At 41.0% G+C, this 23,542-nt stretch overlaps 2 protein-coding genes across 11 annotated transcripts in view; one reads left to right on the top strand and one right to left on the bottom strand.

The window, feature by feature from the left end:
* The first annotated feature begins 790 nt into the window (after positions 1-790).
* Positions 791-18,309, top strand: fhl1a (four and a half LIM domains 1a). Of its 2 annotated transcripts, none has more exons than XM_084353266.1 (6): positions 791-1,129; positions 13,739-13,920; positions 15,346-15,523; positions 15,920-16,089; positions 16,258-16,444; positions 17,576-18,309. In XM_084353266.1, exons 2-6 carry the CDS (start codon positions 13,765-13,767, stop codon positions 17,728-17,730), a joined length of 846 nt encoding a protein of 281 aa, XP_084209392.1. In that variant the 5' UTR covers positions 791-1,129; positions 13,739-13,764; the 3' UTR covers positions 17,731-18,309. The 2 variants fall into 2 exon arrangements, with proteins under 2 accessions (XP_084209392.1, XP_084209391.1); XM_084353265.1 differs by lacking the exon at positions 791-1,129 and adding an exon at positions 9,871-9,891.
* A 47-nt stretch (positions 18,310-18,356) lies between these two features.
* map7d3 (MAP7 domain containing 3) overlaps positions 18,357-23,542 on the bottom strand; it is a 29,635-nt gene continuing 24,449 nt past the window's right edge. For all 9 annotated transcript variants that reach the window (XM_084353256.1, XM_084353257.1, XM_084353260.1 and 6 more), the window contains 7 exons: positions 23,409-23,538; positions 22,895-23,180; positions 22,754-22,804; positions 22,584-22,674; positions 22,251-22,425; positions 21,105-21,397; positions 18,357-21,017 (listed from right to left, as the gene is read on the bottom strand). In XM_084353256.1, coding sequence (XP_084209382.1) covers positions 21,010-21,017; positions 21,105-21,397; positions 22,251-22,425; positions 22,584-22,674; positions 22,754-22,804; positions 22,895-23,180; positions 23,409-23,538 — 1,034 coding nt within the window. In that variant the 3' untranslated portion in view covers positions 18,357-21,009. The remainder of the gene's footprint in view (positions 21,018-21,104; positions 21,398-22,250; positions 22,426-22,583; positions 22,675-22,753; positions 22,805-22,894; positions 23,181-23,408; positions 23,539-23,542) is intronic.

Below are 23,542 nucleotides of genomic sequence, written 5' to 3'. Positions count from 1 at the left end.
GACTGAATAAACTGTTTATGTTTGGCGGACCCTGCCACCTTTCTAGCGTCAAACAGTGTTCTGGGGACCTTATTTTCCCCTGAGAACAGCTTGTTTAAAAATAAATACTTCTGAGTTTTTATTATTACCTGATTGATATTGTAAATGGTAAATTTCTTCCCTACAACACATACAGCCCCTTTAATTTCTTCTTAATCACAGAAATGTTCCCTCCTTATCACTTTAAACAGCCAAAATACAGCAAACTAAGTGAGAGTTTCTTTATAAGTAGACAGTAGAAGAAGACATATTTATGGCATGTAATAAGAAGTCCTGCTCCAGATGTTCTGCTCTGGTGTTAGAGCAACAAACACAACGTACATGACCTCATGACCTTAAAAACCCTCCCTTCACATCTGCACCTTGACTGTACCAACACACACACCCTCCCTCTCACGCCTCGGTCCTGTTGTTAGATGTTTATCTCTATGGACGGACACACTCTGGATGGAGTCCTGGCTGTTTAGTCTCAATGACACCCTTGATTTAAAAGCTGGCATCTGCCTTACATAACACCTTTAGGGCATTTCATCATCCCTTTGTAATTGCGGTGGATTAACTCTGAGGGTGAAGTTTACAGGCTGCATGCATTTTACTTTGGGTTAAGAAATGAGTCATCTTGTTGTAATTCCCCTGTTCATTACCAAAGAAGGAGAGAGTGAGGAGGACAAAAGTGTGTCAACCTTGAGGAGTCGGTCCATCTTTTGTAAGCAGCAGAAACGTTCAAATACAGAGAGGATAATAAATATAAGGGGTCGTTTAAGCTGGGATCCCTGCTCAGCACCTCGCACAAAAAGGTGATTGTTAGTCTCAGAGCTCGTTGATGCAGAAAAGTTATGACCTTATTTTCTTCAGGAGTTCAGCGCCAATGAGAACTTTTGAGATCTTGTAAATTCCTGGTTGAGGTCATTGTTTATGAGCGCTTACAGAGGTTTGGCTCATGTCCTGCAGTTTTCTTTTTTTTTCCTTCTCTCGGCTCCCTCCGTCTTTTTAAAGCTGCGCTGCCTCCGCAGATTTCACCTCTCAGCCAAACCCACCGGACACACTGTTGGTGTCCTCTGAAAGACGCTCATCTGTTCGCTCTGCAGAGGTGAGTCCAAAAACAGTCACAGCTGTGCTTTAAAAAATCAGATGATCAGGCGGCCGCTCAGTTAAACTAACAGGTAGTCGGGAGAAGTTTAGCACAAGGCGGTTATTTGATCTATTTACGCACAGTCATTATGCGTAATTAGCTTTTATCTCATAGCATGAAGGTTTCCGGTAAAAATTTCCGTCAGTTACACCACCAGTTTCACAGAAGGGGCTCACTTAAAATGCTTAAATGTGCGACAAATCTCTGTGAGTCGTTCAGCCCTCCTAATGGTTTTGGGCACGGTGCTGCTGCGCTGCGCAACAGGTGATGCGCTTTGTTTGGCACTGCAGTGGCACGCACTCTGGAAGATCTATCTACTACAGTATATCTCTATATTAACAGCCTCAATGTTCATGTACAGGTTTTTCTTTAGAGAAAGTTACTTCTGACTTTTTATTTCAGGAATAAACTAAAGTCTGTGTCAGTGGGTGTCGCTTATTCCCGGGGAAGTACTGAAGTACTGAGTATTTCATTTTATTCTACTTACACCACCATATTTTAGACTGATTTTTGAAACTTATTCACAGCTATATTGTTAATTACTTTTCATATTTATACTTTACAAACAAAACTATGATTACTTTAAAAAATATATATGATGTACTGTTACAACCAAAGCCTCCTAAAAGTATATAAAGCAGTTAAACTCAGCATGTAACCCAGCTACAACAAGTTACAATACTGAAATATTACTCAATTACAATTACTCGATTAGTTAAAACTCCTGGTATTGAAAAAATACTTCTCAAATGGTTCTCAGAGTATTAGTTACTTTTTAACTGCTGATATTTAATTACCTTATTGGCTGCACAAATGCAGGCAAAGGTGTCATGCATACCTAAGTACAAGTAAAAATACAAGACTTATGGGGGGAAAAAAACATAAAATGAGTTAATCACAGTCATTTGAGTTGCTGTAATTAGTAACTTCCACCTCTGCTTTACATACTAAGATTTTACAAATAAATGATGCACTTTTACAACCTGACCCAGTTTAAATATCAGCTGTTAAAAAGTAACTAATACTCTGAGTAGTGTTTGAGAAGAATACTTTGTACTTTTACTTAAGTATTTTTTCAATACCAGGAGTTTTAACTAATCGAGTAATTGTTTATATACTTTTCGGAGGCTTTGGTTGCAACAGTTCAGTTAAAATCAGCATCTAACCCAAGTACAACGTTACAGGGATGTTAATGCATGAGTAAATACAATCCCATAATATAGATATAATATATAAGTCCTGGATGAAGGAATTTTACTCTTAATAAAATATTTCCACAGTGAGATATTGCTTCTTTTACTTAAAGCAACATTACGTAGAATTTGATATTTTGTGCCATTTGTTGCCACAGAGTGCAACACGGCTGTTGTAAATACAGATCCCAGGTCTGTAACAATCTGTCAGGCGTAAAGTAGGTGCTAACTACAAACACAACTCATCACGTCATAACATTGTAATGTGTTGAAAACTTGTGTGTTGAAGTAAACGTGTGTAACGCTGTGATCCGACCCTCTCGCTGAAGTCACACAGTGCAGACACAAGTGACAGAGATGCCATTCATCCTATTACAAGATACTGAACCATCAACATGGTTTTGAAGCTGTTATTTTAAGGTGGAAAAGTGTCATAATGATGCTTCTTCCATCAGTGATTAGCCCATTGTGCAGTATGTGTTATACAGCCAGTATCAATAAAAAGACCTCTGAAATCAGCTTATAATATTCAGTCATGTTGATGCTGCGTCAGGTAGATGTTGATTGAAATCTTGAGGACATCGTTTGTGTTGAACTATTACTATAATATTTACTGAACCGAATATTTTTTGACCCCACCCCTCTCATCCTCTGTAATGTTTGTGGGCTGCAGGACTGTTGTGTCGGCTTGCATCAGTTTCTGTGGCTTCTAATCTTGTGCAGTGGCATTATCAAAAAGCTGGCGTCCTCACAACAAACAGCAGAGCCTCAAAGGTAACATGCGTGGCCTGAGGCTGTGAAAGCACACATCAGCTTACCGTCTCCTCCCTTCTGGTTTTGGGCAGCTGCCAAACCAAACGGATGATGTCATTAAAGAGACTTGGAGATTACGGTCCTTCCTCCGGCACACTGGACCTCCCTGTGGCTCCAGAATGACTTCACCACCCTTCAAAGCCCATTAAAAACTTTGGCCTTAACCGAGCAATAAATTAAACCACTTCAATATTGAAAAGACTGCTCTGACTCTGCGGCTTGGAATTTGTAAATCACTTTTAAGTCAATCCCGTGTAACTCAGTAAGTCTTTTTATTTAAAATTTTTGATGTAAAATCCGCACAAAGGCAGTTACACATCATTCATTCACAAAGCCTGGCATGCAGTGTACAATTCATATAAATCTTTAATGAGGCTGTTGTCTGTCAGCGCCTGTGAGGTCTCCTCTCCATCAGACCGACAGCAGGACATTTGGCAACTGAGATCACTTTGTGCCAGCAGTTTTCTTCAGGCGGAGACGGTTTCATCACCTCTCTCATTCTTGCAAATGGAGCAGAGAGACAGAGAGTGAGAGACAGACACAGAGGGTGTGTCTGAGAGTAGATGACTGAGTTGATGAAACACATGAAACGGCTCTCAGCAGCCCTGCGCTCTACTCCTAAATAGGCAATGCTGCTTGTTTGTCCGTGTGGGCCGAGCGAGCCGAGTGGATGTCGAACAGCTTCCCCGTCCACTCCCTTTTTTCTACCTCTTCAGCCAGAGAGAGTCTCAGCCGGACTGCACATGATTACTTGGTGAATAAAGGAGGACGATAGGGAGAAAGAGATGAGGAGAGAGCCACAGTGAGAGAATGAAATAGACTGGGAGGGTCTGATGCCTTATTTAAGAGAAGAAGCCAGTGTAGGTTGTAGACTGCAAACTAAATACTCGGTCTGATATGTCGCCGTTGTTCCTGGAACATCATAATAACCATCATTGAAGCCGACCAATCACATTTTTGTGAAAAATGATAAGTGAACAGGATAACATACAGTCTAAATGGGATACAAACCCCAGCCTCCTGACCGAGAGTCCTGTATCCATTAAACCACATCAACTTGCTCCAGACTTTGACACTATTTTTAAGTTGAAATGACTGTCCAGGAACATCATAATTAATGTTGTTCCCAGAACATCATTAATTATGATGTTCTGGGAATGGGAGCAACAAGGTGACACCCACAGGAGTCACTAACACTGTGGACACGTCCCCACCACTTTTTTGTCCCCCTCACCTCTTGTAAGCATAATTTGTTTAAAAATGTTCAGAAAAGTAGTTTCCTCTCCGTCACCACCTTCATCAGAAAGAGGCCGCTGCTGATTCTGGTGTGAAATTATGAAAAAAATCTTAACCCAGATACCTAATATGTATTTACAGTTCGCTATAAATTAGGAAGAAGCAACAGTCGACAATATGTGCAGGAAAACTGTTTTCATTCATTAGATAATAGAAGACCATTTAAAAAAAAGAGAAATTTAATCTGAGGGTTTATGTCTCCACCACTTGTCAACACAAATTTAACACCCTTGGCGATATCAGATACACCTCGCCTCCCCCTCCAGAACAGAAAAGGAGCCACTGTTTGGTTTGGAAGATGACCTGCTCGCTCTGTAGATATAAAAGGCTCATTTAAGGTAACAAAACGATTAAAAAAAAACAAAAGAACCCCCCAAAAAACAGTGTTTAATTGTTTATAAAGTAGCGTATAAGAAAGTATTTTGTGGGTGCTTAAAAAAATGGCTGCCTCATTTTAATGGACAGACTGCTGAAGTGCTTTCTCATAGTCTTTCTGTGTCAAAAACCGAACTTGGTATCACTTTGACTCTCTGAGGGTCGAGTGACGTGAGTCTTAAGAGAAAAACCTCAACGTAATGTGCACTGCCCATGAAGACTTTAAAGTTTTATCCTTACAGAAATATTGTTCAGCACACAATCAGGCTTCTTCTTCCCTCCACACGTCAGAGCAAGGGACTGACTTCTTCTGTGTTTCCGAGGCTTCAGTCATGTGAGACCAATGAGAGGTGAAGTGCTCGCTGGCATACAGTGGCGGCTTTATCTGGAAGCGTTTGTGTGTGTGTGTGTGTGTGTGTGTGAAAGTGTGTGTTTGCAAGACTTCAAGCCATATCCGTTGGACAGGAGTGTTAGTGTGTTGATAGAGCTCCCCTCATGGCCTTTTGTCCACACATGTTTAACCTCAGTGTGTCTGGGTCTTGCAGCCACCCCCTGACTTATTCACTCACTCACTGACCTTAAGTCTGTGTTGTAATACAGCTCCGTGTGTGTGTGTCCTGTTGTCTTGATACTGTGTTTGTGTGTACATGATGAGTCACTGAGTCTCCTGACATTGACAGTGTGGCTCAGTATCTCTTGTCTGTCTGCCCGCTAACCAGATTTGGAGGGTTGGTGAGACACATGGACGTCCAGGGCAAGAGGTCAAGTTGAATATGAGCTCTCAGACACACACACACACACACACACACACACAAGGCTTTTGTTGCTGTTGGTAACAGCGATGAAAGTGCGGGTGTTTGTTCCAGTCACACTGAGTGATATCCGCTCATATGTTCAGGAAGTACAGGTCAGACTTCCTGCTTCTCTCTGCCTGCAAACACCAAACTAACCACTTAGAGAGTGAGAGCTGATGGGATTGTAGCCAAGAGGCAACACCTACCAAAACATTCATGATATGCATGTTGCATCTCATGATAGGATGAGTTTCAAAAGCACACGCTGTACTTGAGAGAGAGTATGTTATCATCTGTAGCAGCTACGTATTTAACCTGGATTCCTTCATTGGAATTTTTTTTTTTTTTTATTGTTTGCAGATGATCAGGAGTTATTTCTGCTCTATTAAAAGCGGCGGGGCTTTGGAGATGGCATGTGGGAAGGTGGGCACTGCATGCCAGGAGTCACTGGGTAGAGTTAACACCATCACAAAACAATACTGTTAATGTGCAGCATGATGGTGTGAAACCAGACGTACTTCATACTCGTGTTGTCAGGAAATCACAACAGGAGGAGAAAATGGATAAACGAACATGCCCTGCAGGTTAAAAAGCTAATTTAACAACTTGTATTTAAACAAATGTTAGTTACAGTAGTTAGTCATTTTCTGACTCCATCACTGGACTTTTGGGGGCGCCAAATCGCACAAAATGCCAATTTCTACATCATGTTGCTTTAATGTGCACACAGCGTTTTCACCCTGCACATACAGTAACATTTACCTTTCAACTACCTCCCTTTATCCACATGACGCTAATGCTAACTGCCTTTCCACTGGTTCTAGTAACGCTAACTTGAAGGACAGAATTGTGAGCTATTGAGTTATCATAGTGAATATAAATGGCTTTAAACACTTTATTCTACATTATGCACTCTTTATTTCTTTGTTGGATGCTGCTTCCAAATAATATTGGACCTCTGATGTATTGGTAACATGTACACACAATTTTATCATCATCATCATTACACCGTCTGTTCACAGAGTCCTTTTTCTTTCATTTGCACGTCTGACTGTCAAATCCCACATGAAATCTCTGCTGCGAATGATGGAACCACAGCGAAATGCATCACGGCGAGATATTTAAACAAGACCGATCTAAAAATGGAGGAAATAGAAGCTGGATGAACAGATTTCCTGATGTAACACTGAGGGAGGTTTCTGTAGGCCGGGAGTCATGGCGCCTTCCTGCTCATTAATTAGTCTTTGTGGGTTTTGGAATAATTAGGTGACAGATTATAAAAGGACAAACGTAAGGCTGTGCTCTGTGGTAATGGACCAAATCAAATCTGTAATTACAACCAGCTGCCCTTTATACACAAACACACACAGATACACTCACACACACAGGCTAGCTAACTGTATTGATTTGTTTTGTGTGTGATGTATGAAGACGTTTATTGAATATATTTAAGAGACGAGTTTTCCCTTCATAAACTGAGTGTATTTATGGTTCCTAACTGAGGTTACTGAATTTATCATGAGTCTAACTAAATTATTTCCTCTCTTAGCCGGTCTCCTCAGGCTCGAAGTCTCCTCTCATCCCCATAATGATCCTATATTTCTGTATTTAAGCTCGTCTGACTCTGAAGGCCCAAACCAATCAGAGTGAAGTGCCATGTGGAGCTACATTTGCTCCACTGCAGAAAAGATAATGATGGTCCTGATGGTTTAGATCATGATTGTTAGCTGGCAGTAATAGAAATGGCAATATTAAACAGATTTTAAAGCAGTGCTACAGAGAGTTATCATCTGACTCCGCAGTTCCCTGCAGCTCTGCCGAACTTTTAGCTTCTTTCAGTTGATTGTTTTGGTTTTCCAGCCCACAACTTTACTGTTTTGGTTCACGCTCATGGCTCTCATAGCGTAGCTTTTTGGCATAGCAACTTTTTTTTAGTGGTAAAATCTCTAAAAATCCATTGTCATCGACGAGCTCAGCACCAAACATCAGACGGACACAACTCGCTGATGAACAAAGTAGAGCAGGTAGCAGCTAAAGAGACAGATATTTCCCTAAGGAGGTGGTGGAGACCAAAAACGGAGCTAAAAGGAGAATGAATATTGGACTTGGATCATGTCCTGAGAGGAATAGGAACCCTGAAGTGACTTTATCTTTATGTGCTGTTTGTTTTTTGTGGGCTGACAGGGTTTTTACAATGGCGGTCGCTGGTGTTGGCTCCTGAGATCGACCAATCAAAGTTCCTGTGGTGCTGGGAGAGTACCTACTCTAAAGTTAGAGCTAAAAAAGGTCCTCGAAACAGATTTCTAAGAACTACAATTGTTCACACTTCTTGTGGTGTGTAAACAACAAAAAGAGGGTTCTCAGAACCAAGTTCTCAGAACTATGAAAGGTTACTCAGATCCGAAAACGCCTAAGGTGGACCTAAATGCAGGAGACAGCAGGCAGGGAATGCAATGGATATAGTTTTCTTCAGGATCACAGCACACAAGGAACGGGCAAACACAAAGGAACTCCAGGGAGACAAAACAAAAAGGACTGAACAGAAGACTAGACTAGACAAACTAAACTATCTAACAAGGGGGTGAGGAGCAGGTGGCGTGAGGCGGAGAAACACAGGGGAGGGCAACGAGTGGAAAAACACAAGGACCAGGGAAGGAGCTGATGTGTGGAGAGAAAGCAGACTGGGCAGGAGCACAAGGTCCACCTTAGGCAAAAGACAGAAAACACATAAAACACAAATAAAATGGAAGTGAAATGGTGGGATGGTGACAAAGTTTTAGTTATCAAGTTCAAAATATGAACATAAAAGGTGACGATGTGTGCGTTTTATGTTCACAACTTGTTTCCAAAGCATCTGTTGTTGCAGTTTTGAAAGATACATACGCTTATAAGTGGGAAAGAAGTTAGTTCTTATTATTATTATAACTTATTACTGATTTAACATTTTTTGTTTATATTACAGATTTTTCATGTCTTTGTGAAATTCAGGAAAATATCATTAAATCACAAAAACGTATGAGTAACCATATATTTTCAATTTTTTTTAATGAAATTTCTTTTTTTTTTAATTTATTATGTATGTATTGGATGGCATTTTTAAAATGCACATTTAATGCTTTAAATACATTTCTAAAATTTGACACAATAAGTAACAGTTAACAGTAACAAAAGTATTGGTTCTGACGTTTTACATAGATTTGATTGATAATTGAAGGATATCTTATAAAATTTTGGAAGTTTTCAAGTCAGAAACATTGAATAAATGTGGATTTAATATCTTAAAGCATTGGTAAAGTGTCAAAATGCAGTTTTTATCTTTAAAAAACAGCCATGTGAACTGTAATTTCACAAATGTTGACTCATATTTAGCTGTAATATATAATACTGACTCTTTGAGTTTTAGATTAATTGTTTGTTAGTCTGAGTGGATAGAGTGTAGATGGATGAGGACATTTGATATCTTTATGTAAGAGGATTCATTGTGACTTTAAGCTTTTCTATCAGGAATGCGCTGGGTGTTTCCTGAGGCTATAAAGGAAATATTCTCTCTTGGAATACAAATCACTGAGATAACAGAGAGAAAATCATCACTGACGATCATATTTTTTCTCCCATTCTGAAATATTCTACTCGGGCTCACTTAGTTTGAGCATACACCCCATTGTCTTCTGGAAAATATGACACATACTCTCACGCGCAGTGATGAAGATTTGACGAGACACGCTTATATAACACTTTGTCTCTCCTCAGCTCGGTCAGCTATATCAACCCGCTCCTCTTGTGAGTCATCTGTTTGAGTTATGATGTGATCAGCGTGTCATCTGTACATGTTTTGAACTCTCTAACAAAAAGCTAAATGTCGGGGCAGAGGGAGTATCTGTTATCCCCGGTGGCCATCGCTCACAGCCTCCAGACTGTGTTTTTGTTTTTTCACCTTCTGATGTTACAGCAGTTGAATCCAATCTCTATCACCTAATCTATCCCCTCTGCATCATACTCTCTCTCATCCGCTCTATTCTCTAATGCATACCCTAAAAAGGACAGGAGGGCCCACGGTTGGATGTGGACGTGGGGTCGGGGGTGTGTGCGGGTCACAGAGGGGTATATACAGCCCCCCATAACTTAAAGAGGCGTGTGGTCTCTGGGTTTGACCCTCTGTGGATGCTACTGTCTCCTCCTGTCCTTGCATTTCTTCTCTCCTTCCTCTTTTCTTCCTGACGGGAACCAATCATGACTTACAGACACTCAGGTAAAATTTAACGCTGGATGCTATAAATTATTGACATTTGTGTTACCAGTAATCACGGAAAAGCTCAGGAAGAATTTCCCTAGATTTCACGTGAATTTGTCTCATGTGTATGGTGTTAAACATCATATTTCTGTCCCCTAATAACCCTGTTTTCAGCGTTGTTATGATGGGTTTTCAGATAAGGAGCGCTTAATCCTTCAGTTTATCTTTTTTGTAAAACTCAACAAATTTTAGATACATTTTTTAATTAGACAGCAACAAGAGCAGCCTGTCACCAGCCGTCAACTTGTGTCTTCATCACTCTTTTCCATATTTATGTCCTTTTTCTGGATTTCTGTTTAATCAAAGTATCCGGCCAGCAGAACAATGTGACTTTGCAAGTTCTTAACCGCTTACAAACTTTAATGTTTGCCATCCTATTGTTTTAAATCTTATGCTGTTGTAATTTTATTTAAATTAAATTCTATTTTATCTCATCCAATTTTAAGATAAACGATGCACCAAACTTTTTTTGAAGCTGTTCTTGTTGTTTTGATGATGATGTTCGAACAGCATCTCTGGCTGAGGGGATTTATTTAATTCCATAATATTTGTGATATTTCATACTATACTCATACAGATTTAAACTTTTTAAATTCAGATTGATTGTTGATTTTTGTTTTTTTGTCACCAACACCTATCTCATCAGTCAATATCAAAGGGAAAACGTAAAACATATACTTCGTGCAGTTTCTTCGTGGATTTGTTTTTTTCATTTTAAGGTGCAAAGGTCAGATTTACAGTAACAGTCTTGGGCATGCTGTCCACACCGTTAAAAAGAGCTTTTTAGAGCTTTTGTTGACGTTTCATTGACGTTCAAACAGCCTCTTCCAGTAAAAAATGAATGACTACACCACTTGAATGTCAAAGACTAAAATCTGAAATCGTCCCCATCTCTGGTTGGGGAGATTAGATTAATCCCATCATGCTGTGCTCTTATTGATGCACTGACACAGACAAAACTAAACTACATAATGTATTTTGCAGGTGGAACTCAATGCAATGAACACATTGATACGATGGAGTAGATGACTGTAGAGGGGCCCAAAACTTGGTTTAATATCTTTTTGACTCAAGATTCAAAATTCAATCCTTTTAACATAACTGATTAGGATTCGTCTTGGTGAGCTCAGAAATTAAAAAGAGTACGAACAGATGTTAAAGTCAAACCCGAGCCATTAAAGCCCACACACACTCGCACCTGTTGGGGGATTAGCAGCGACACGATCGACCCACTTAGATAAAGTCATTCAAGTGCATGAGTTCAGAATCAAAACATCTACTTTCCTGCCCATCGGGTAGCCTACAGTGCTAAGTAAAGGGTGTTATGGAGGATGTGTGCTGGTTGTTCTTCTCTTAACACCTTTGAGTCTTTCATGAGCTTGTGCTCAGCATTAATAATTTTGATCTGGGTGGATGATTGAACCTTTTACTGCAATCAAACGAATCAGAAATGAGCTGAGCATTTGCGGCTACGTGATGGTCTCATCTCGTAGTCAAATATTCGGAGCTCTCTTGAAATATTCATTTCTTGGTTTATGTCGTATAAAGTCTATAGAACAGTCATCTCCTCCTCCATAGTGCTGTGATTATGTTCAAATGACCTGATTTTCAAGGAGGCCTACTTCTAAGTGAACACGTTGTCATTATCCCAGAGAGTCTGGATGATGATCCGCTGTTGATTTGGCTGATATACAGTGTGGGTCTTTGAACACGCACCGCTCTGACTCACCTCTCAAACTGATCTCGCGTTGACCTTTCCTGCTCCCCCAAAGGGACCACGGTGATCTAATCAACTCCCCCACACAGCTGAGTGTCGGTGCATACCACGCCCGCTTGACAGGGGGCAGCTGTCAAGCTGTTTGTGACAAAAGATTAAAGTACTGGACACTGGAGCCACAATAGCTGCATAGTCCCAGTGGTCATCACTCTGCATCCATCTCCATGTGTCCCCTGTGGAAGGTCAACATACTTTAAATAGAGAGGGCATGTCTAAAATAGATCTCTGAGCCGGCTGGGCTCAGTAATGAGACCCGAGCATTGTGTGTGTTTGATTTGGTGACTTTTTTAGTCACATTAAATGCACCTAGCGGTGAGTTTAGGCTGAGTGGGGCGTGTCAGGCCTCAGTCCAGTCTTTATCCCTATCTCCCTGTCCGCACACACACACACACATCAGGGACACGTACCACACTGCGGGAGGCTCATCTCTGTTTACCCCCATCCCACTTGAAATAGCTGCAGCCTCCTTTCATCAATATTTTCCTTGTTCCTATGGTTACACGGACAAAATGTCATTCCTCCCATTGTTTCCTCCATCGCTCCTGTTCTACTGAAATGATATTCATCACTCTGACTGTTCAGCTGCTCTCACTGACATCCTGTGTGTGTGTGAGAGAGGGGCACATTAAAGTGATGTAGATAAAGCATTATAATGTCCACTCACTCCACCCTGCACAACAGTTGTTCCAGTAATCTACTCAGTCTGCTCCCAGCGGACGCCGCCCGTGATGCAGGAATGTTGATGAGCGAAGGAGCGAGGCAACTTCGGCTTATGGTGTTTACATTGACAGCCAATTAAATGACCCAGACGAAAGGGACGCAGAAAGAGTGTGAGTTGGGGTGAGGTCCTCGGGGTGTAGTTGGGGGTGACGGGGGGGAATGAGCCAGACGGTCTAAAAATATGAGCTTTCCAGGGAGAGCTTGATAAAAAAGTCTGCAGGCCAGAAAGCACGCAGACAACAAGCAGACATCTGTGGGCTGCTTTTCTTTTTTTTTTTACGTCAGCGACACTTCTCTCATCAGTTTGGTATGCTGCTGCAAAGAGCTGCCTTTCACTGTGTTACTCTTCCTAATATTAAAGGGGAAACTCTGAAAAAAAAAAACCTTTTCCGCAAAATGCTTAGATCTGCTTCACATTTTAGGGTGCAGAGGTCAGATGTACAGTTACAACCTTGGGCGTCACTGCGCTGTTCACCAAACTCTTGTCATTAAAGGATAAGTTCACCTCAAAAAGGAGAATTCAGTCATTATCTGCTCACCCTCATGCCGATGGGAAGTCACAAAATAGCCACAAAATATTTCCGGAGCTTCACAGGAAAAGCAGTGTTGCAGCGTTCTCCCAAACAACTGAGGTGGACGGGCACTTGTTTTTAAAACTTTACAAAACATCTGAAAGAAAAACATAAATTGGCTCCATACAGCCTTGCGAGCCCACTTCAGATGAGGTGCGTTTGAGGTGAACGCTTTTAGCTTAGCAGCTACAGTGAAGATCTCAGCTTAAAAGAGGATGAAAATAAAGTCTTTTCAAATTGGTTTGGGATCTCGGGGCTTCCAGAGATTAACATTACACTGGACAAGCTGAGTGGAGCCATGTTTTGTTTTCTTTCAGTTGATTTCCCACCATCTACTTCAGTTGTTTAGGAGAATGCTGTAACGCTGTTTTGCTGTGAAGCTTCAGAAATGTTTTATTGACGACAAAACTTCACCTGACTTTTCATCAGTGAGCAGATCATAACTGAGTTCAGACTTTTGGGGGAACTGTTCCTTTAAAGTCATATTCTGTTCTCATTAAATTCTCATATTGAATCTCCGTCTCCCTTATATCTTTTATTCACATTTCTCTGAGCTGTAAAGCACTTTTAAATCATCTCAATCCATCACTGCTGAATTCTAGCTTTGACTTGCATTGTTCAAAGAACCGTGGGGATGAAGGAAAGAGCAACACTGTCCCCATCTGGTGTCTAAAGGAAACTCATGTAGGAAGGCTCTGTAAGTCTGCAGTGCTGACAGCCACCTGTGTTTCCTCAGGTCCCAAGAGTTATCTCACCTCCACCATGAGTGAGCGCTTCGACTGCTACTACTGCCGTGACAACCTGCACGGGAAGAAGTATGTGAAGAAGGATGACAAGCACGTGTGCCCCAAGTGCTTCGACAAGCTCTGTGCCAACACCTGCGCCGAGTGCAAACGCCCCATCGGTGCCGACACCAAGGTGAAAACACAGTGTGAGTGACAGACAGAGAATGAATGAGTAGAGGAGGGAGTGACCAAAGCATCAGAATAAACAACACAAAGGCCCCCAGGAGACAGAAGTAACTAAGTACATTTACTCAAGTACTGTACTTAAGTATAGATTTGAGATACTTTTACTTTATGCTACTTCTACTCCTCTACAGTTCAGAGGGAATACTGTACTTTGTACTCCTCTTTATATAATTGATTAATTTAGTTATGAGTCAATTTGCAGATTATTAACAACTCAAATAAGATGTATTCCTATTGATTAAAGTACTCAACTGTATAAAGAGTAACTACAATTTACTTTAAAACAAGTATGCAACATTAAAGTGATGCAAGTATAGTGAGATAAATCAGTGTAATATAATCTATCAATTATTATAATACATTAATACGATATGGATGATTCTAAAATTGACCTAAAAAAGCAAACAATGAAGTTAGTTTTGGTACTTTAAGTCTTGGTAATACTTAATTAAGATTTTTAATGCAGGACTTCAACAAGTGTTGCTACTTTTACTTAAGTTTACCACCTGAGTGTTTCTTCCATCGCTGCCATTTAGATATATGACATTTTGCTTACCTTTTAAAATATGACAAACAGAAATGTAAAAAAAAAAAAAAAATACATAAAATTTTTTAAAACAATAATTTTAATAAATGTTTTAATAAATAAATAAATTTTAAATTTTAATTTAAAAATAAATTTAATCATACTCTGTTACATAATCAAACCCTTTACTTAACATCCAAACGGTATGAATCATGCAAACCTATTCTAGTGGTAACCCAGAATAAAATCATGAATGTAAAAATGAATGGCTGAAAAAAAATGTTTTTCATGTCTTTTGTCTCAGCGGATGCTTTGACTTGTCACTGCATTTCAAAATGTCTTTTGGGAGAGGCCTGTCTGTCTTGAATTTTAATATCTCTCCACTGTGGTTGTCATTAGGGTTAATACAAAAACAGAAGTAAAAAAAGGAAAGAGAGGCTGTTTCTATGTGTGTGTGTTTCCTTCAGTCGTCTCTTATCTGCTCAGATAGCTCTCAGTCTGTTACACTACTTGTGTATCATCCTGCAGTGGCCTCTGCTCCCATAATCCTCTCACCACGCAGTCACAGGCTGTTAAAACTGTAAAAAGATGTATTATTACATCTAATGGGGCTTAAATACTTTATATCATATTCTCACCATCAAAGTCCTCTAACTCCTTCACGGCTCGCCACGTCCCGGTTCACTTCATCTCCACTTTAATGCCTGCCACATGGGCTCGCTCTGTGTTCTGGCCCCGAGCCTCAGTCCACATGATGAGTAAACAAACTCCACTTTAATGAGAGCTCAGTGAGGCACCTCTGCTCACCACGCGCCTCCTCCTCCTCCTCCTCCTCTCTGTGTTCAGGAGCTGCACCATAAGAACCGCCACTGGCATGAGGACTGTTTCCGCTGTGCCAAATGCTACAAGCCGCTAGCCTCTGAGCCCTTCAACGCCCGGGATGATGGCAAGATAATGTGCGGCAAGTGTGGCGCCAGGGAGGATGGCAACCGCTGCCAGGGCTGCTACAAGGTGGTCATGCCAGGTGGGTTTACTGTTACATATTTTTTCTTTTTAAAGGCACAGTATGGAGTTTCTGCCACTAGAGGTCTCTTAATCAAAACAAAACAAAAGACTTGAGTAGTTGGAGAACATGGGAGTTGTTGTCTGCCATTGCTGATGGTGAGTGCGCGCCCCATGTACAGAAGCTGTGTCGTCACTGCAGCAGCCCGGGGTTCGAATCTGACCTGTGGCCCTTTGATAAGGGCTAATAAAGCTATAGCCCTAATAATAATAAAAGTAATAATATTAATAATGATAATAAAGACTTGTTCATGGGCGAGCCGATGTTTTATGTGCATTACGTTAAGTCACAACTCCAGCTCCAACTGCTAGATTGCATCAACTATTGTTGGTTTTACTGAATGTTTGTGTTTCGTAGGATCCCAGAACGTGGAGTACAAGAACAAGGTGTGGCACGAGGATTGCTTCAAATGCTTTGAATGCAAGCAGCCGATCCGCACACAGAGCTTCCTGACCAAGGGCGAGGACATCTACTGCGCTCCCTGCCATGACAAGAAGTTTGCCAAGAAATGCTTCCACTGCAAGCAGGTACGAGCACCGGTCCTATAACTGTGTATGTTTTGTGCTTGTAAAGATATTCATCAGTGTGCTGCTGTTTGCCAGTCTGGAGGAGCTGAAACAGCACAGTGTCCTATTGATGAATGATATTGCGGCCCTGTAGTGTTTGACATCAAAGTGTCCCTCTGCCCCTCTCAGGCCATCACCTCCGGAGGGATCAGCTACCAGGACCAGCCCTGGCACTCCGAGTGTTTCGTGTGCAACACCTGCCGTAAACCTCTGGCATCAGTTCGCTTCACTTCCCATGAGAACAATGTTTTCTGCGTGGACTGCTTCAAGACTGATGTGGCCAAGAAGTGCCATGGCTGCAAGAACCCCATCACAGGTCAGGGAGGCATGAACAGACGTTGATATTAGTATGATTTCTGCTGCAGACATGCCAGGATGGTCATGAACGTATACAGAATGCTTCAGTTCTTCTTCTGGATGTTTCCTGCACAACTATAATCGCATCTGACAGATTATAATCCACAGACAGATGACGAAATAGACCATGAGGCAATGCGGCCATAAGACATAAGAGGATGTGCTGCAACGACAGTACCTCAGATGATTCATCATGACACAGTTTCAGTGTCACACCGCAGGAAAAGCAGATCTTTTGATGACGCTTTGTCATTCTTAATCATTGCAATAAGTTTCCTAGAGTATGTTATTAACAGCAGTATGTAATTTCATACAAATTACAGGAAAATGTTCAGTTATTTCCAATTCAATTTCAGCACAAGTGGTTTTTAAGGCATTGCACCGAAGGTTAGCTGCACATGAACCAATGTGAAATTTATATTCAGGCAAGCATCCAATTCAACATGAGCGAACATAAAGTTTTTAGCAATAAATGACTATTAAATTGATTATTTGTGGTTTAAACTGAGCTTTTCTTTAAAGAACCTTTCCATTTTCCCTATAAGTATTACCAAATTACATAATCATTTCCTAGAAATTATGTTTATTTCATACTCAAAATCTGAAATGAGGTAAAAGTATAAAGAAAAAGATAATAGGGAGTGCAGTAATATACTTATAATGAAAGTGCTTTTTTTAACAAGATCTCTTTTACAAGAGAGACCCGACCTTCTCGGTTGGCAGTTTATTAAAATCCTTCATTGAATCATGAATAAACCAACGCATTTGAAAGTCTTCATCAGGGTTTATATCAATACCATGGTTTTCCATTAAAGGAAAGATGGGCAGTCACTTTAAAAATAGAGAAAAAAAGCATATAAAAAGCAGTTAAAAGCATATTTGAAGCCCAGTTCAGCTTACATTACTTTGTTCTGACAGCCACCATAAATACTGTGAATGGTCCACATACTGAGCCTCACTCTGGAATTAAAATGTCCTTGTTCAAACGAGCTTTAACTCCAGATTGACATCCAAATGACAGGAATGTTTAAGATATGAGATCAGGGTTTTGCTTGTTGACGGATGTCCTTCTGTCTGTCTGTCTCTGCAGGGTTCGGCCATGGCACCAACGTGGTGAACTACGAGGGCTACTCCTGGCACGAGTACTGCTTCAACTGCAAGAAGTGCTCCCTCTCGCTGGCCAACAAGCGCTTCGTCATCAGTGGAGAACAGATCTACTGCCCCGACTGTGCTAAGAAGCTGTGAAGAGGATCACTCTTTAAAGGGGAATTACACCAAAACTGACTGTTCGTTTGCAAAAAGGAACATATTCTTCTCTTCTGGGAGTTTTTGGGATTGTGAGTTTAAAACAGAACAGAAATGTTGTTCTGTTTCTGAATTAGCACGAGATGTAAGAATAGTCAGTTTTGGTGGATCCTCTCTTTGCAAACTCGAAGTTATTTCAACTCAATATGCACTAGCTTGAATCATTTATCTACATATACATTATTGCACTAACATGGCAACAGAGTTTCTTTTGTGGGATTGTGTTATGCACTAATCTAATCTGTGCAGCCGTATGAGACAAAAGCCTTTTCAGTGCCTTACTGGAATCTTTCAGAGAGAATAAGATGCTCTTTACATGCATACTGCTGCTCATTCATTACCAGCTTTGATTAATAATCTGTTACGCCTCTGAAAGTTTGAGTATGACAATTTTCAAAAGATGGTTAGCGAGTGAATTTCAAATATAAATTAGGTCTTTGAGATTGATGCTGACGTATAAACTGCTCATGTATTCAAGCCTTTATGAGTGAAGTTAAAAGAATAAAAAGGAGGACGTGACGTGACGTGTCTTTATTTGAAAAGAAAATAAAAACAGGTCGAAGGAGTATTTTTTGAAGTCTTTATTGTTTTAACAGTTTGTATCATCTCAGTACACTTTAGATATATTTACAGTACAAATCTTATTTGTGGACAGGGCGTTGTTAGGTTTTGTAAATCCTCCAGAGAAATATGCATATTCACAAAGTTGCCCTGGTTGGGTAGACTGATTGTCGAGGCCGAGGTAAGGACAAGCTTTCTTAGTTGACTGTGATACAATAAAAATACTAGATCTCGATCTAAGGCACCGTTCTATCCTATTGTTATAGACAACGTTGAGGACTGAGAGCACTCGGCTCCGAGCGAGTCCTCAAAGATGCAGCAGGACCTGGAATAGACACAGTATCTGTTCAAGCAGCAGCAGCAGCTACAACAGCCACCCAACAGGTGCTACTCATGAGTAGGAAAGGTTTGGGTGTAGGCAAAGGTCTTTTTCTTTTCTTCCACACAATTTCACACAACTCTCCTACGAGCCTGCACGGTAAAGCTACTTCATCCTTTAACCATAGCGCCTAATTTGTGACAGTGCAAAGAGTCTCATGTTTTCTAGATGAATAATGTATGAGAGCTAAAACAGCGGGCAGCTCTGAGAGACACGGTAAATAATGAAGGACGGTTTCTGGGAGTCTGTTACATTCTGTGAGCTTATTAATCAAAGCTAACATCTAAAGCCCCTAGTCCGTATGTACAAAGAGATTTTAGTGAGCAAGCCAGCTGAGAACAACGCAAAAAAAAAAAAACAAGGTCCCCAAAACGTCGTGCTTGGACTAGTCAAGCGAGATTTTAATATAACTCATGAAAGAGACAGAAAACAGCCGTATTATGTTTGGTGCCTCGTACTACAAAGGAGTAATCGTTGTGACCTGAGCTGATATGCCTACCAACAACATCCGCACATCCTTTGACAGAATATAAAACATATTTTGATGACGTTAAAGCATCATAAAGAGGCTCTTAACATGGGTTAGACATGTTGCTGAGGGCTGTAAATGTCACCAAAATATCAACTTGTTAAGTCTCTGAGAGGCAAGATTCAGGATCGGGGCGACAGGGATACAGGGCTAAAGAAAGCTCTCGAACATACACACAAATACACACATAATATTTTGAGAAACGTATAGTGGGTCCCCACTTGGCCCCTTGTTTTTCAGAGGCCCTTATGTAAATTTTGGGTTTCCAGGTGGCCCAGACGTCAAAAAGTCCAACAGAAACCTAACTTATAGCACAGTCACATACACAGAGACTTCAATTATCCACATCCTGACGCCGCTCCATCCTACACATGGCTTCATTTGCCTAATACTGATTATATACACAGTACAATAACACTTAAATATATGTAGAAATGTGTTTTTCATATATAAACAAACAGCCAAATTTTTTTTAATATTATAAAAAATAGTTGAAATGCATTAGCAGCTAGTGTGTTGGGAATCTTCGAAGGAGGTTAGTGGGAAATAAATGTAATGAATGCAAGGGTGGATGGATGGATGAAGAGGATGTGTGGGTGAAAGTTGAGCTCGAACCGGATAATTGGAAACCTGAATTTTTTTAGTTTCAGTGAAGGTGAACAGCTGAGCGTTCAAGTTCAGAAATGATGCAGCTCTGGATGAAACTAAAGGACTTCACCTGTGTATCAAGTTACAGTTACGGTTATTCAAACAGAAGTGTTGAAGTGATGCAAACTAAAATGATGTTAGTAAACATAAATTCTATATACATATGTAAAACATAACAAAACAACTAAATCAAACTTCACTGAACGTATGAATTCACTGCAGTGTCGTCTTGAATCTCAACACTCATCAAATGTAACAGCTGTGCTCCTGAAGCCCTCTAGTGGCCAAAGAAGGAAAACACACAGTGAGAGAACCTGGGAGACCGGTGTGCATGAAAAATGGGGCTGAAGTGACAGAAATCGCTAAACTGTGCGTGTGTGAGCTTGAGCACGAGTGTTTTAGCATATTCACACTGAAAAATTCAAAGTCGGGAAAAGAATAGTAAGGCCATATTTGCTGGGTGCTACAAAAAAAAGCAGCCGGTCAAGTAAATTTAGATGAATCACACATGCAAAAAAACCTGGTATTATTTCCCACCCAACAGAATGTATTAACCTTCCTTTAAGTCACGATATTAACCTCACGTTCACGTCACACAGCCTCGTGTGCATGTGTCCTGGAATATTCTCATACGAGAGAAAAACAAAACAAAAGACTAAACATATGATAACAATAATTACAATAACAAAGAAGCCAAAATTAATAAATTACAACAATGCACCCCTGACGAAAGACACGACTCTTAAAAAACATCATGAAAATTGGACACAACATAGAAAAAAAAAAGGAACTAAACACAAGAGGAAGAGGAAAGAGACCTGGATCGAGCATGTTGAAGGAATAAACGGAATTTCCCTGAAGTATAATGTGTTTGTTTTTTTTATATATATATAATTGTAATATATCTGTTTCCTCATCATTTAGGGTGCAAAAGTAGCACTTAGGGTGGTCTTTCCGCTTCACCTTGTGCTCCTCCCTCGGGAAGAGGAGGAGGAGAAAGAGGAGGAAGCTGTTCAGAACTGGTAGAGGAGTAAAGGAGCTCAGCGGGACAGGAACAGGAACGAGTGCAACAGTAAGAGGCTTCTCAGCGATGGCTGCAGCATCAAATCTCTGCAGAGACACAGGGAGAGTTATCTGTCTTTGAGAACACCAAGTCAAAATGTGCACACTGATGAACAAGTGGAAGCGACTCCTCACCTGACAGGGCTTCTATGGGTTGATTGGAGGAATGCAGGGGGTTGACGGGGGTTCCCTTGTCCTCGAAGGCTACCCTGGTCCCATCTGAGCTCCCGTCACAGTTAATCAACACCTGGTTACAGTCCTCGGCCTCGATGAGGGGCCGAGTCTTGGAGTGGACGTTGAGGTCAATCAGTTCCTCAAAGCTCCACTGGTTGGATTTACCGTTGAGACCAGACACCAACCCCACCTTGGCGGAGTCCTGCTCGTTCAGGAGATCCGAGCCCTCGACGAGGCGGCCCTTAGGGACCGGACTGGAAAAGCGAAAGAGGTGAGGAAGATGAGAGGTCAAAAGTCTCTCACAGCACAACACCACTATGTTACAGAATGAGAGATGGAGAAGTGACAGGGAGAAATCCACAACAATAAAGAATACAGTTGGTGTTATTCTTTATATTGCGACAAGGCAAAAACCAACAATAGCTGTGTTTACATGCAATTTTGAAGCAAACTTTTAAAAAGTTGCAAAAAATATATTATATATAAAAAAAGCCCAAATTAACTAGGTTTGGTTATTGGCTACATTATGTGGAAGAAGAAGAAGAAGAGGTGGCAAATGGAAACAAGACCAGTTCTTTGCCAACTGCTAATAAAAAAAAAAGAAGATGAAGAAGAAGAAACAAAACCAGCTGTTATTCTGTGAAAGGGAATCTTCTTTTATGGTATACAGGAAGAAGTCGACAAAGGCTCTTCTTCTCTCGGAGCGATCTGCCACACGATTTAAACGTTTGCTAAGTCCGAGCATATTTGGAAAAGCTGTTTCATCACTCATTAAATTCATTAAAACTTAATTAAAAAAAGGAAATGGAAACAGGGCTAATGTGTCACCCCCAAACCAAATCTAATGTATTGAAGTAAATCCTTAAAAACATAGTTTTAATACTGAAAGTGATTTCTGACAGAGCTGGATGCCATTTTGTTTTAACAAATGATAAAACAAACTTCCTGAAAGCTATTATCACCAGTTTCAAAGGGACAATGTGTGGCTGTGTGACTCCCTTCTCTTCTTTATTTCAGAGAACACAATGTTCAGCAGTTAATCACAATTTTGTCAGCAGAACTCTGAGCCCTTTCGGTGTGGGTTTCATTATCTTTCTGAAGTAATACCTCACTGCCTGAGTCTCATCTGTGCTTATGCCATTGTTGTTCTCCTTGTCGTCTGTCTCTGGTTTTCCGTTCACGCTGCCCAGGGGCTCCTCTCGACGTTCCTCCGGCTCACCAGAGGACAGGCCGCACTCGTCTGCATCTGCATCAGCCTCTGCGGCCATATCATCCACCTGGCCTGCGTTATCAATAGAGCAAACAGAGTCACATTGAGAGTCATGTAAATCCACTCACACAAGACATTATGTAAAGTATATGTAAACAAACACAAAAATCATGCATTCAGATATCCTCAACCTGCCATTAGGGAGAAAGCTAGAGAATGAGAACGCTTACTCATGGTTTCAGTCATCTCGTCCTCTCCCTCCTCCTCCTCCTCCTCTTCTTCATTCTCCTGTGAGCATTTATCGTCATCGCCTCCATCTCTCTATGCAGGAGACACAAACAACATGTTAGCATACAACAGACACTATGTAGTCTTGTAGTCTTAGCGGCTGTCAGCTTACCTTGTCACTTTGCTCCCCTTTTCTTGTTCTCTTCATTATCTCTTCAATTCTCTGAAGTGGGAGAACAGAGCATGTTTTTGTCATAAGTCTTGATGACACAAATAAAAGACAAGAACGTCTCCACCATCAATCTATCCGTACCTTCTTCCTCTCCATTCGTTCTTGCTGGTTCTGCTGCATGATGCGGTCTCTCTCCTGACGGACCCTCTCCGCCTCCTCCAGGGCCTTGGCCTCAGCCTCCTCACGTTCCTTCTGGAGCTCGGCCTGCCTCACCGCTTCCTCTTCTGCCAGTTTCACCCGTTCTTCCTCTGCCAGGCGAGCCTCTTCTTCTTCTTTAATTTTTCTCTCCTCTGCAAGTTTCTTTTCTTCTTCTTGGCGTTTCAGTCGAGCCTCCTCTGCTAAACGCTGCTCTTCCTCCTTTCTCAGCCTGAGACGGTTAAAAAGCAAAAAAATGTCTTGAAAGCGTACTGACAAATGAATAGTTACTTTCTGAAAGAGGATATATGAGTTCATTTTGTAATGGTATGGATTCTTAAAGTCTAAAAACGCTAATCGTCCAATAATTCCCATTAAATGATTAAAGCTAGTACCTTTTGTATACTTCATGTATATACTGTATGTCACATTCACATTGATAACTTCCAATAAATCTTACTTCTCCTCTTCCTCCTTCTGTATCCTGAGCTGCTCCTCTTTCTCCTTCTGCTCTCGCATCAGTCTGCGGTTCTCCGCCAGGATCTTGGCCGCCTCAGCAGCCGAGTTGGTGCCCGTCGAGCCTTTAGAGTCTGA

The sequence above is a fragment of the Pagrus pagrus genome (assembly GCF_965226575.1).
Source record: "Pagrus pagrus genome assembly, chromosome: 5".
NCBI lineage: Eukaryota > Metazoa > Chordata > Actinopteri > Spariformes > Sparidae > Pagrus > Pagrus pagrus.
The sequence above is the reverse complement of the archived record's forward strand: the minus strand, read 5'-3'. Positions and strand labels throughout refer to the sequence as shown.